Raw genomic sequence first — 15,732 nt, forward strand, 5'->3', positions numbered from 1 at the left:
CTTGGTGGTGACCAAGTAATCGTTTTGTATTACCTATTTTTATTCAGACCATTCAGAAAAACAAAAATGTGCAGGAAATATAGAGGCCTGTATTTATAATATTATGAATGAAAGTCGAGGTGTGACTGACTTAGATAACTATATGGATCCCCCCCCCCCTTGTCCGTTCCATTTGGGAGAGACCCAGAGGTGAACTGTCATCCGCGCCCGCGTCTCCGCGCCCCCTCCCCTTTCCCCTTTTCAAACAAACAGCTTCTGTGCGCGGCATCTTCTCAGCAAGCAGGGGCGCCTGCAGCTGCAGGGGGCGCAAATTTGCCAATTCCCCACACAGTGAAATGATAGATAATAGAAAACCGCTTCGCGGCGCAGATTATTATTATTTTTTTTGCTCGTGCCGGCGGCGCCGCCCCCCCAAAAATGCCGCCCCGGGCGATTGACCGGTTCGCCCGTGCCTAAAACCGCTACTGTCCAGTAGTCCTCTTGCACATCTTTGTGTTTCAACAGCGTCAATACACTGAGGAAATGCAGCACTCCTACAGCCGTGTCCCATCTACACTCAAACTGCACCCACTAGTTGTCTATCATCTTTGTCGATGGCCCTAAACGGCCATGAGTGGAAATGACCCTAAAGACAGAGTGAGGGTTACCGTCCTTTTCACTGTTTTTCCATTCATCTGTACACAAGGCCTCACACTCCCTCTTTTTGCTTTTAAGAATTTTTCCACCTCAGTCTGTGAATACATAGATCCAGCCCCGGTGTTAATCACTTTGCATCAGTTTTAAGCTGCATTTTTGGTTTCATTTCTAGTTTGACCAAAAAAAAAAAAAAAAAAATAATTGAAAAGCCTTACACTGAAATATATACAATAACAATAACCCAGAGGAATGTTTTACTAAACAGATTTATTTGGTGAAAAGTCAGTCCTCATGTATGGTATGCAAAATCAATCTCAGAGGACTCTTTTTGATGGTTAAACCAGCACAGGTGGTTGGGCAACACTTCTGTCTGGCAGGACATTGGCAATCATGGATCCACTTGTCGGCACAAAAAGGGTGGATAACATTTACCAGGCGTCACTGCATGGATACAAATATTCAACTTTAGTCAGTGCATTTAGCGGCATTCAATTTTAGAAACCGCAAAAAAACTCAAAGCATGAACAGGTTTTATTGTTACTAGTAGTATTCTAAGCATTATAGATCTTTATTTTGTAAAGCAGAATCTTTGATAAATGTTGGTCTTAACTATTTTATCCTTTTCATGTCAATCCAACATACAAACAAGCGCTGATTCGAGCGCAGAAATTGAACATTAGTATGCTGCCAATCAGATCATATGAATGATCATGTGTTGATAAATGTGGCGGCTGAAAACAATCGTCATTTGAAAATCACGGCCCTAAAAATACATGGTTTTGAAGCCTCATCTCTAGAGTTTACGCCACAGATAATGTAACCTGGCCAAGAAGAGGAAGTTATGTTGAAAGAGAAATTGGTCTTATTGCAAAAACAAACATTTAACTTAATTTCTATGTATATTAAATACAGGTGAATGAAACTAAACATTTATCAACAAACACTATAGCCTAGGTCATTTACCCCTCATTTCACAAATCCTTTAAATTCAGTGGTATTCAAAACAAGAAAGAAAAATAAGCTATAAATTATATTGAACTAGGCTATAAAATAAAGTTATGCTATGGTGGCATTCATAAAAAATATATATATATACCACACTGTCGTCCACATCTAGTGCTGCAGCATTTCTCATCGTTCGGACAGTCCCGGTCATAGGAACATGACTTGGTACACACTACTGGTTCGATGATTTTGCTTGGACACACTCCTGGCTTTGGTTTATCTGTGTTTGCATAACATAATATCAATGAATGCCTCACTGCATTTAAAAGAAAAAGCTGACCCACACACTAACTCATACCTATGTATGGAGCCGTACACTGACGTCCACATCTATTGCTGCAGCATTTCTCAGTCGTCGGACAGTCACTGTCATCGACACATGAATCCTTACACACTCCTCCAAGGGTTTTGGCTGGACACACTCCTGGCTTTGCTATTTAAAAAAAAAAAAAAAAAACAAGGAAGCCAGATCACTGATTGCTGAATGTCTCATTCAATGCATGTTCTACTGATGCCTGGGTCAGTTTTCCCCTATTACCTTTATATGGAGCCACACACCAATGTCCACATCCAGTGCTGCAGCATTTCGCATCTTTCAGACAATGACTGTCATCGGAACACGCCTCAAAACATATTGTTTCGTCTCCAGGTTTTTTTTCTGGACACACTCCGGGCTTTGGTTTCACTGTCATATCAATAAATGCTGAATTACACACTGCACAAACGTATGCCTTCAGAGCCGGACAAACAGGGTTTCAGACAGCTCTATACGTTAACATTGAAGGGTTCCATTGAGCTTCAGCCTAATTCCTCAAAATGAGCCTTATAAATATCTCTCTATGAGCAGGCGACAGAGACAAGTCCGAATGGACTGTCTTTTCTGATTTTGCACTTTGTAGACGGTCCCTTCGGACTTGTCTCTCGGCTGCCTGCTCATGGAGATCAACTGATTATAAAGCTTGTATAAAAGAAATTAGTTTGCAGCTCATTTTTCTATGTTACTACGATTGGAACGAGGTGACATGAGTTAACGTTTAGCACATGAGTTATTGATCTGGGAAGTTTGAATCTGTGAATATATTGCCAGTTTTAATGAACAAATAAACCGCTTCACTATTAACGCTCTGTAGCCTTCTGAAACACTGCCAGCGGGACATTAAACAGGAATGTCAATGTAATGTGTCACAATGTGTCAATGTAAAACAGTTTTTTTTTTTTTTTTTTTTTTAAACCACCATGTCCCTTTAGGGGCTCTGTATAAAGCTGACCCACACACTATACAATTTACATACATCCTGTATATGGAGCCATACACTGATGTCCACATCTATTGCTGCAGCATTTCTCATCGTTCAGACAGTCACTGTCATGGGAACACGACTCAACACACACTCCTATCACTCCTCCAAAGGTTTTCTTTGGACACACTCCTGGTTTTGGGTTCTCTGTCATGTGTATGTAAAAAAAAAAAAAAAAATGCTTTCCAACAGGTTTTATCGTAGTTTTTGTCCAACTCCATTGACTTGTTTTGGATGTGCTGTGAGGTACGGTATTACTCCGCTGGGCTGGAGTGTCTATTATTCAAGCTCTCAACGGAAGAATGTACGGGTGTGGAGGGGGAAGCGAAAGAAACCTAAAATTCTCGGGACAGCAGCATGTGTCCAAATTTTAATCTTAACCGTTCTATTTCATCAGAAACGATCTGCAAACAGGGCTTTAAGTGTAAAATACCGAACTTGTTCTTTAACTTATCGCCTGACTGCGCTTATTTAACACCTTACGGCGTTAGACGGCGTTTTAATATTGATACGGCGGTCAAAAGCACGCGAATTCGGAACCATTTGGCTTTCGATAAACGGGTGGTTGAAATTTAAAACATGTCACAACCTTAAGCAATGGCCTTGAACAGTGGTTTAATGTCGACATTGTAACAACGCTGTAACAACCTTCATCACACAACGTAGTTATAGCAGCCTTTTGGCTATGATGTTAAAACGTTGCTAAAAGGTTGGGTACGTTGTGCCAACGTTCTGTGTTTGCTGGGTATTTAGCTGAGGTAAATTAGACGCAATTCTCACGTAACCTTGCTTGATAGGTACAATAGCTGTAACAACCTTCACCACACAATGTAGTTATAGCAACCTTTTGGCCATGTTGTTAAATACGGCTGGGCAATTTTGTTTTTCGATTAATCGTTTTTTTTAAATGTGGTCGATTCAAAATCGATTCTCAAATGCCATGAATCGATTTTTTTCCATATTTATTTATTTATCTATTACCCAAAAGCCAGTATTAGTTTTCCTCCACTGTTCATAGGCTTGCAAACTCCATTTTATAGCTAATGCTGTGAGATTTTATGTTTGTTTTATCTTAATTATAAAATAACCTCAACTAGTGCTGCACGATTAATCATATCGCAATCGCGATGTCAAGCCTACGCAATTATATGACGCAAAATGCTGCGATTTTATATGAAATAAACAAATTTGGGCTGTTAACGCAATTAATGCAGCATCTGTTAATTTTTGTCATCCTTTGGCTAGTGTTACATGATCCCGCTCTTATTCATGCTAATGTTTTTAAACCATTCATGCACGACAAGTCAAAAAAGAGCTCGCTGCCTGTGAATGTCCTGAGTGTGACACACAGAAAGACTCGCGCTGATATCGTGCGTGTGCACAAGACAGCCCAGAATACAGTTCTCTTTCACGCTTGAACGAACAATAACACACACTTATGCCAAAATGTGTTTTTGTCGAGTATCTTCATAACATAAGCAGTCTTATGATGAACGTGAAGAGTTGACTCGTGAGAGAATGAGGCGCGTGTGAGATCCGCGTCTCTGTCAGCAGCGGCTGCTCTTAAAGGGACAGTACACAGTAGCCACTAATTACTAGGGGTGGTGAAAAAAATCGATTATTGATTAATCGCGAGTATGTTATGGACGAGTATGAATCGATTATTAAATTTTCAAAAATCGATTTTTTATTTAAAATGTTTTTTTTTTGAGCATGTTATGTTATGAGAGGCGAATCACAACTACTTCAGAAAACCCAGCACAATATAGGAACTACCAGGCAGTGACGTATGTGTACGCTGAAATAAAAAGTATTTCACCTCAGAAAAACGGACGTTCCTGTCAGCCGTTATACTGTACTCATAGCGCACACTCTTCAATTGCACGCGCAAATGCGGAGGGGCGCGCCGTGTATCGCTTCACTGTATAGTGCAAAGGAAACTACTACGAGCATGCAACGTTGTTACATTGTAAATTAGTAAGTCATGAAATAAAAGTAAAATACCACTAAATCACGTTACTGGCACGTCGTGTGTTAGCTGAGAAGGATTTGCATGCAGGTATGATTTTCATTCTATTCACCAGGAGCAGTTTCCATGTTTCATTAACAGTTCTTGTTAGTATTGTGTATTCACCATGGTAACTGTCGTTTCAATATTAACCCCAAAATGCCACTTTATTTTCACTTTGTGTTATTTTTTATATTTGTAAAATACTGTGGTGGCTCATACCAACATTGTATTAACAAAAGCTAGTGACTGCTATTTAATATCTTTAGCTGAACACCTTGTCTTTCTAGAAGAAAATTGTCCAGTTTCTACAGTATGTTGGTTCTGATCTACTTCCTAAAGGAAATAAGCCTTTCATTTATTTGTTATTGTTTAGTTCAACTTGATGAGTCACAACACAATGTGATGTATTCATTTCTGTGTTCTACAGAACATAAGCTACATACAAATAATTCTGAAGTTATAACTACACGACACAGAAAGTGCTTTGAGTTGTTACTCAATAAAAGAGTTAAGTAATTCAGCAGCTGACTTTTTTTAATACTGCAATCACTTTGTAGTGTATTTTCGTTTACTGTTGTGAACTGGAAAATCAATAATCGCTAATCGAGAATCGTTAATAATCGAAAATCGACTGTAATCGAATCGGGACTTCAATAATCGTAATCGAATCGAATCGGGAAATCAGACAGATTAACCACCCCTACTAATTACCTCTGTCGTTTAAGTTAATCAAAGAACAAAGGGTAAAGAGAAAACAGACACTCACTGCTGTTGACTATAGAACTTTTGTAACTTTAATAAGGATTAGTCTATATATAATTTATAATTAATGCAGCGCAGACTGTTTGATAACTTTATTCAATTTCTGTATATGTCCTACCTGTTAGAGACAGGAAGGGCACAGGTAAAAATGATATGGCAGGTTTTTTTTTTATATTTTTTTTTTTATATGGGTTTATGTGAGGATTGTTAACCTGTTTGATCAAGGCATGTGACTGTTCTGACTTGTCCAATTTTCAGCATAAATTTTTCATCTTGCATCAAAATCCTGTCTATGCATTTGAAATATAGACTTTGGTTCTGTTTTAATGTACTCAAGTGTACCTAAAATAAAGAGAGTTTAATATACAGGTTTGTAGCTCTTAATTTATTTTTATCAGTTAACCACTTGTAAACTTATGTTCACTTTTCTTTTTTCTTATAAATATAGGTTTTGTATTAAATATATATATATATATATATATATATATATATATATATATATATATATATATATATATATATATATATATTTATTGAGTCGAATTGAAATCGAATTTAGAATCGAAATCGTTTTTACAAAATCACAATTTATGCGTCGGGAGTGGCGTACGCCTCTTTTAGGGCCTGTTTTGTGCATACGCAACAATTATAAATGAGGCCCCAGAGGACCAGACAGACACGTATACAAACAGGATTTTTTTTTTTTTTTTTATTCAATCTTACTGATTAAGATTATGTCTTGCATAAGAATTCTTAGACTTTTAATTCAGTAATTTGTATAAAAAACTAAACAGAAAAGGTTGTAGCCTAAGCTCATGTTGCGTGTACACATCATGGCAGATCAGACATTTTGGAAAGCAATCGTCTGAACATTGTCAACTTCTCAGCGACAGGTTGCTGAAGAACTTCGCAATTTCCTGAGTAGTACTGAATGGTCACCTCTTCTGATGAAATAAACTCTGGCCAGACTTTTTAGGCCCTGTGTATGTTAACATATTATATTTTAACATCTTAAAAGTTGTACAACCACATTACTTCCGTAGTTTTAAAATTTGTATATAAAACCACAAAATGGAGGAAATTAATAAAAAGATGACGTACCCTACCCTGATTTAAGTCGTTAAGAAATTACTTTGGTAAACCATGTGTTTTTTTTAAATACTTTTTGTCATATGTTTTGTAAAGGCAACATAATGTCATATCTAATCAATAAAGAAAAAACAACATTATATTTTAAATATAGCAGTTATAACATACTCACTCGGTTTAGATGATTCTGAAAATACAAATGAAGGAATATTCCCAAGGAAAAGACTGACTATTAATATCATCTTGGACATGTTTACATTACTCACTTGTTTTGTGTCTGTTTCAGTCTTCCCTGTTCTGCCCTAATGTATCTGCTCTATTTAATTTTTTATTACAGTTCACTTTTACATAAGTTATCAAAAACCTAAAATAAGCAATACTAATATGTATAAGGAATAAATATATATATTCTGACCTTTAGTTACATGTAGACACTATATATAACAATCAAGTACAACAAAAATGTTTCACATCACAATTCATATTGTAAACAAACTTTGCACTTCTGTGCAATCATTCAATTGGCTACCATATCTTTATTTCAGTGGGGAAATTTACTGTACTGAAGAAGATAAACCATTAAACCAACTGATAATTATATTTTTGCATCATATGTAAGAGATGCTATGATAAATTGATTGTTTTATTGTACATATATTTTTATATTTATATGGTACATCAATATCAAGTAACTTGCGTACAAGATTAGTTCTATGTGCCAAAAAAAGGGGGATTTATAAATGTAAATTTACTGATTTAGAAATCTAATTCTCATCATGGCAACCTTCCCACACAAATACTGACTTTAAACCAGCACCCAATTCAGAGGTTGCGTTTACAAAAAAAATTCCACCATTTACAGACTTTTTAAAACATTTAGAGAAGATTCAGAATGCTTTCTGTCATTTCGCTCTACTGCATTCCCCTACATGGAATTAATGTGTGTGTCCTACCTCTTCTCATGACTCCGCAATACTCCGCACACTCCTTCTTGCTGTTGAACTTGTTGTCATTGCCCAAGCAGCCTCCATATATGAAGGGCACACACTTTCCCGCAGAAGAATCGAAGGCCCACATGGGTATGTCTGCTTTACAAGGACCAGTGTCCATAGGCAGTCTACAGGTATCTAGATGGACAAAATACACTCTATATATTAGGAGGACCGCACCAAGATGAAGTGTGTGCTGGGTCAGTATGGGCCACTCAGCTGGGCTGTAATTGATCTTTGAATCACACACAAAAAAACCAACGGACACACACACAGACACAGACACAGACACAGACACAGACACAGACACAGACACACACACACACACACGCTGGCACCTTATGAGGACTTTCCATTGGTGTAATGGTTTTTACACTGTATTACCTGTATATTATCTCCCCAAAACCTCACCCTACTCATCTCAGAAAACTTTATGCATTTTTACATTTTTGATAAAACATTGTTTAGTATGTTTTTTTTTAAGCCATTTAATTACAAGGACTCAGGAAATGTCCTCTTTAACCATGTTTATGCTGTGATACCAGTTTAATACCCATGTCATTATGCAAATTTGTGTCATCACGCACGCACGCACGCACGGTCATTTTGCAGATGCTTTTGTCCAAAGCGACTTACAAATTAGGACTAAATTAAGCGAGTCATAGTGAAGAGGCAAGAAACAACGCAAGAAGTGCTCAAAATACTAAGTTCAGGCATTGTTCAGAGTAGCATAAGCCCGATAAGTGAGGATTTAAAGGAAAAAGGAGATTTTTTTTTTTTTTGAGGTTAAGTGCTCACGGAAGAGATGGGTTTTCAGCTGTCTTTTGAATGTTGTCAGGGATTCTGCATTCCGGATCAGGGTGGGAAGAGCGTTTCACCAGCATGGAACTGTGAATGAGAATGTTCTGGAAAGTGATTTTGTGGCTCTCTGTGATGGAACCACGAGACGTCGCTCGTTGACCAATCGTAGGCTTCTGGTAGGGGTGTAGACTCGTAGGAGTGAGTGAAAGTAGGAGGGAGCTGAGCCTGTGATAGATCTGTAAGCAAGCGTCAATGCCTTGAACTTGATGCGAGCAGCGAGTGGTAGCCAGTGCAGGGAGATGAACAGAGGAGTGACGTGAGCCCTCTTGGGCTCGTTGAAGACAAGACGAGCTGCAGCATTCTGAATCATTTGTAGAGGTTTAGTTGCACATGATGGAAGTCCAGCCATAAGAGCATTGCAGTAGTCAAGCCTAGAAGTGACCAGGGCCTGGACGAGAAGCTGTGTTGCATGCTCAGTTAGGAAAGGCCTGATCTTCCTGGTGTTGTGCAGTGCAAACCTGTTGAGGCGGGTGTCGGATTGTTTCGAAGCCTCGACACAATATGGTACATTTGCTTCATAAGTTTCATTGTTTCACAAAGCCTCGATCTGCCCACCACTACCTTCAGTGTGAGTGTAACCATATTAAAATGCTAAATGTAGCTTATGGTCAACCTGATAGCTGAAGAGCCACATTAGAAGAATGGCATTTGGACAGCATGCTTACCAAGTAGCATGCTAAGCTAACTAACATAAGGCAACAAATACAGGCAAGGTCAACTTTGGAGACAAATATCTCAGGAACTTTAGTTCTTAAAAAAAAAAAAAAATTTATGTCAAAATCCAATATTGTGAAACTCTGTATCCACAAATTCAGCATGACACAAGGAATCCATAGACATGATTTTTTGACAAACTGTTAAGTTATTGGCAATAATAGCCATTTTCCAGATCTCATGACCTGTTGTGCTGTTGCCAAATTTGGCATGGCCAATCACATCGAATTGTAACATCTGAATCGATACCCAACCCTAGTGTTAAAACGTTGTTAGAAGGTTGGGTACGTTATCGTGCCAGCGTTCTGTTTGCTGGGCTGCTCCGTCTGCTAAACGTTCGTAAGCATGGGTCAGAGTTTGCGTGCAGCACAATACAAAAGCACAATTTATGCGTCGGATGTGGCGTACGCCTCTTTTAGGGCCTGTTTTGTGCGTACGCAACAGTTATAAATGAGGCCCCAGAGGACCAGACAGACACGTATACAAACAGGAAATGTTGGGTTTTTTTGTCAGAAACACTATTTTATTCAGTCTTACTGATTAAAATTAAAAGTAAACTCATATGTCTTGCAGAATTCTTAGACTATTTTAATTCAGTAATTTGTATAAAAAACTAAACAGAAAAGGTTGTAGCCTAAGCTCATGTTGCGTGTACACATCATGGCAGATCAGACATTTTGGAAAGCAATCGTCTGAACATTTTGTCAACTTTCTCAGCGACAGGTTGCTGAAGAACTTCACAATTTCCTGAGTAGTACTGAATGGTCACCTCTTCTGATGAAATAAACTCTGTGGCCAGACTTTTTAGGCCCTGTATATGTTAACATACTATATTTTAACATCTTAAAAGTTGTACAACCACATTACTTCCGTAGTTTGAAATTTGTACAAAAAAACACAAAATGGGGAGGAAATTAATAAAAAGATGACGTACCCTACCCTGATTTAAGTCGTTAAGAAATTACTTTGGTAAACCATATGTTTGTTTTTTTAAATACTTTTTGTTATACATGTTTTGTAAAGGCAGCATAAATGTCATATCTAATCAATAAAGAAAAAACAACATTATATTTTAAATATAGCAGTTATAACATACTCACTCGGTTTAGATGATTCTGAAAATACAAATGAAGGAATATTCCCAAGGAAAAGACTGACTATTAATATCATCTTGGACATGTTTACATTACTCACTTGTTTTGTGTCTGTTTCAGTCTTCCCTGTTCTGCCCTAATGTATCTGCTCTATTTTATTTTTTATTACGGTTCACTTTTACATAAAAGTTATCAAAAACCTAAAATAAGCAATACTAATATGTATAAGGAATAAATATATATTCTGACCTTTAGTTACATGTAGACATTATATATATATATATATAACTATATATATATATATATATATATATATATAACTATATCTAAATATATATATATATATATCTATATCTATATCTATATATAACTATATATAACTATATATATATATATAACTATATATATATATATATATATATAACTATATATATATATATATATATATAACTATATATATATATATAACTATATATATATATATATATATATATATATATATATATATATATAACTATATCTATATATATATATATCTATATCTATATCTATATATATATATCTATATCTATATCTATATCTAACTATATATAACTATATATATATATAACTATATATATATATATATATAACTATATATATATATATATAACTATATATATATATATATATATATATATATATATATATATATATATATCACTATATATATATATATATATATATATATATATATATATCACTATATATATATATATATATATATATATATATATATATATATATATATATATATATATATATCACTATATATATATATATATATATATATATATATATATATATAACAATCAAGTACAACAAAATAAATGTTTCACATCACAATTCATATTGTAAACAAACTTTGCTCTTCTGTGCTATCATTCAATTGGCTACCATATCTTTATTTCAGTGGGGAAATTTACTGTACTGAAGAAGATAAACCATTAAACCAACTGATAATTATATTTTTGCATCATATGTAAGAGATGCTATGATACATTTTGATTGTTTTATTGTACAAATATATTTTTTTATTTATATGGTACATCAATTTTAGAAATCTAATTCTCATCATGGCAACCTTCCCACACAAATACTGACTTTAAACCAGCACCCAATTCAGAGGTTGCGTTTACAAAAAAAAAAAAAAAAAAAAAAAAAACCATTTACAGACATTTTAAAACATCGAGAGAAGATTCAGAGTGCTTTCTGTCATTTCGCTCTACATGGAATTAATGTGTGTGTCCTACCTCTTCTCATCGTGACTCCGCAATACTCCTCACACTCCTTCTGGCTGTAGAACTTGTTGTCATTGCCCAAGCAGCCTCCATATGTGAAGGGCACACACTTTCCCGCAGAAGAATCGAAGCCCCACATGGGTATGGCTGCTTTACAAGGACCAGTGTCCATAGGCAGTCTACAGGCATCTAGATGGACAAAATACACTATGTATTAGGATCACACCAAGATGAAGTGTGTGCTGGGTCACTATGGGCCACTCAGCTGGGCCGTAATCCATCTTTGAATCACACACACAAAAATAACGGTCACACACACACACACACACACACACGTTGGCACCTATCATTATGAGGACTTTCCATAGGTGTAATGGTTTTTATACTGTACAGACTGTATATTATCTCCCCTAAACCTCACCCTACCCATCTCAGAAAACTCTGCATTTTTACATTTTTGATAAAACATTGTTTAGTATGTTTTTTTAAGCCATTTTAATTACAAGGACTCAGGAAATGTCCTCTTTAACCATGTTTATGCTGTAATACCAGTGTAATACCCATGTCATTATGCAAATTTGTGTCCTCAATCATATAAAGCACACACACACACATTTACATTTAGTCATTTTGCAGATGCTTTTGTCCAAAGCGACTTACAAATTAGGACTAAATTAAGCGAGTCATAGTGAAGAGGCAAGAAACAACGCAAGAAGTGCTCAAAATACTAAGTTCAGGAATTGTTCAGAGTAGCATAAGCCCGATAAGTGAGGATTTAAAGGAAAAAGGAGATTTTTTTTTATGAGGTTAAGTGCTCATGGAAGAGATGGGTTTTCAGCTGTCTTTTGAAAGTTGTCAGGGATTCTGCATTCCGGATCAGGGTGGGAAGAGCATTCCACCAGCATGGAACCGTGAATGAGAATGTTCTGGAAAGTGATTTTGTGGCTCTCTGTGATGGAACCACAAGACGTCGCTCGTTGACCGATCGTATGCTTCTGGTAGGGGTGTAGACTCGTAGGAGTGAGTGAAAGTAGGAGGGAGCTGAGCCTGTGATAGATCTGTAAGCAAGTGTCAATGCCTTGAAATTGATGCGAGCAGCGAGTGGTAGCCAGTGCAGGGAGATGAACAGAGGAGTGACGTGGGCCCTCTTGGGCTCGTTGAAGACAAGACGAGCTGCAGCATTCTGAATCATTTGTAGAGGTTTAGTTGCACATGATGGAAGTCCAGCCATAAGAGCATTGCAGTAGTCAAGCCTAGAAATGACCAGGGCCTGGACGAGAAGAGAAGCTGTGTTGCATGCTCTGTTAGGAAAGGCCTGATCTTCCTGGTGTTGTGCAGTGCAAACCTGTTGAGGCGGGTGTCGGATTGTTTCGAAGCCTCGACACAATATGGCACATTTGCTTCAACAGTTTCATTGATTCACAAAGCCTCGATCTGCCCACCACTACCTTCAGTGTGAGTGTAACCATATTAAAATGCTAAATGTAGCTTATGGTCAACCTGATTGCTGAAGAGCCACATGGCATGGACAATCACATCATGGTTCTGATAAAGCACAGGTGTCAAACTCAGTTCCTGGAGGGCCACAGCCGTACACAGTTTTATTCCAACCCTACTCACACCTGAAGGACTTGATCAGCTGGTCAGGTGTGTTTAATTAGGGTTGAAGCTAAACTCTGCAGGGCTGTGGCCCTCCAGGAACTGAGTTTGACACCCCTGCGATAAAGCAAACCAACGCAGCTCCATGTCTCTCTGGCACGGCTCGTTATGTTCTTTGTTGAGGTTTTTGTACTGATGTAACGATTTTGTTTGACAAGCATGTTCCCGGTATGGGATTGACTTGTGTTATTTTTAGTTTATATTAAGAGCTGGTGGTATTTTGGTGATGGGTTTTCACGTTGTTTAGTTTAATGTTAGTTTAGTGTAGCAGTTAGAGGACCCTTAAGACTCACAACAAACTTGTCTTTTGTTTTGGTTGGGAGGTAGGCAAGTTTCACTTGTCTTGTAGATGTGTGGTCAGGGTTTTTTTTTTTTTTTTTTTTTAAGTTACTTTCTTACTACCATGCTCTGTTTATGTCAAATCATTATATTTCATTAAATTAAGTTGATATGCACTGTTGTACCATTTCAGTTTATTTGATGGTCTCGTAACAGGTTTGTATAATGGCATATTAGTGAATGTTGAATGACTCCCTGCATTTTGAAAGAAAAAAGCTGATCCACACACTAATATACCTTTATATAGAGCTGTACACTGATGTCCACATCCATTACTGCAGCATTTCTCATCTTTAGGACAGTCACTGTCATGGGAACACGACTCAACACACAATTCCTCTGATACTTCAAGGGTTGTTATTGGACAAACTCCGGGCTTTGGTTTCCCTGTGATGCATTATATAACAGCATATCAGTGAATGTTGAATGACTATGCATTTTGATAAAATAAAAAAAAGCTGATCCACACTATAATACATATTTACGTTTATATGGAGCTGTACAGTAATGTCCACATCCATTACTGCAGCATTTCGCATCCCCCGGACAGTCATCGTCACCGAAACAAGATTCAGCACACAATCCTATCATTCCGTCTGTGCTTGGACACACTCCTGGCTTTACTGTTATTCAAACACATGACAAACCATAATTACTGAATGCTGTATGTCTCCACCATTCAATAATTTTCTGTTACCATGAAAAAATTCAGTCTGTCTCCTTCAAAGTTTCACATTTAATTTAATGTATCACTTGCATTTTCTTGTGAAACTCAACAGCAACATTTTTTTCAGTGTTTCTTTTGGAGGACCTCTGACATCCACTATTTAATGAAAATGGCTGAATGCAGGGAGACAATCAAATCAGTTCCACAATCAAATCATTGCATTCGTGTCCTTTAGAGCAGTCTTTATCAGAAACAGAAACGCAATTTAGTTTCACCAGGCACCAACTGGCCACTATACAGAAGATAACTAAAGACGATCATTGGGGAATTTGTAATGCGTGTATCAAACTGAAGTATAACAGCCACACATATATCTGCATCGAGTCAAAGTCAAATTAGTTTAGAAATCTACCATTTATCCCTAAATTGTTACAAAGTGCCATTACAACACAGAACCTACCACTACTATTGTAATGCTAATATAAAACATGGACGGCGATTCATATTTTGTGGCATAATTATGTTGAACAGTTACATTAAGCATTTTAATACACACACAAAAAAAAAGCAAAACAGACAGAACTCATTAAACTCATGCAATCCATTTTTCTTTTTTTAACAAAAGTGGCTTGTAAGGTAATACTTCAATAAATAAGTTATTATCCCCCGTGCTTAATAGTACATCATTGTTAAAGGGGTAAAGGGACAAGTACAAAGTACAAAACTGCAAGCAGCGATTTCAGGGCCATGCCCCTGAAGAAACAGCAACAGCAGTGCAGAGCCAGAAGAACAAAAACAGCAGAAATCTAATGTCTATGGGGAAACAGCTGGTTCAGAAGTGTAGGTGAAAAATGCCACTGTTTGCAGCTTGCGCCATGCAGTTGACCCTGACTCACCAAACTGCAGAGGAGAGCCTTCAGTGTGAGTGTAACCATATTAAAATGCTAACTGTAGCTTATGGTCAACCTGATAGCTGAAGAGCCAAATTAGAAGAATGGCATTTGGATAGCATGCTTATGTTTTGGATGGCCTGTTTTGTGGTACGCAACAGTTATAAATGAGGCTCCAGAGGACCAGACAGACACGTGTACAAACAGGAAATGTTTGTGTTTTTTTTGTCAGAAACACTATTTTATTCAATCTTACTGATTCAAATTAAAAGTAAACTCATGTCTTGCATAAGAATTCTTAGACTATTTTAATTCAGTAATTTGTATAAAAAACTAAACAGAAAAGGTTGTAGCCTAAGCTCATGTTGCGTGTACACATCATGGCAGATCAGACATTTTGGAAAGCAATCGTCTGAACATTTTGTCAACTTTCTCAGC

At 36.9% G+C, this 15,732-nt stretch overlaps 1 protein-coding gene across 2 annotated transcripts in view; it reads right to left on the reverse strand.

The window, feature by feature from the left end:
* Nucleotides 1-884: 884 nt before the first annotated feature.
* LOC311285100 (actinia tenebrosa protease inhibitors-like) overlaps nt 885-15,732 on the reverse strand; it is a 32,373-nt gene continuing 17,525 nt past the window's right edge. For both annotated transcript variants that reach the window (XM_084400557.1, XM_084400556.1), the window contains 8 exons: nt 14,223-14,360; nt 13,975-14,124; nt 11,752-11,928; nt 7,755-7,928; nt 2,180-2,326; nt 1,940-2,074; nt 1,733-1,861; nt 885-1,077 (listed from right to left, as the gene is read on the reverse strand). In XM_084400557.1, coding sequence (XP_084256683.1) covers nt 1,025-1,077; nt 1,733-1,861; nt 1,940-2,074; nt 2,180-2,326; nt 7,755-7,928; nt 11,752-11,928; nt 13,975-14,124; nt 14,223-14,360 — 1,103 coding nt within the window. In that variant the 3' untranslated portion in view covers nt 885-1,024. The remainder of the gene's footprint in view (nt 1,078-1,732; nt 1,862-1,939; nt 2,075-2,179; nt 2,327-7,754; nt 7,929-11,751; nt 11,929-13,974; nt 14,125-14,222; nt 14,361-15,732) is intronic.

This window comes from Rutilus rutilus, assembly GCF_951802725.1.
Source record: "Rutilus rutilus genome assembly, chromosome: 25".
Classification (NCBI taxonomy): Eukaryota; Metazoa; Chordata; class Actinopteri; order Cypriniformes; family Leuciscidae; genus Rutilus; species Rutilus rutilus.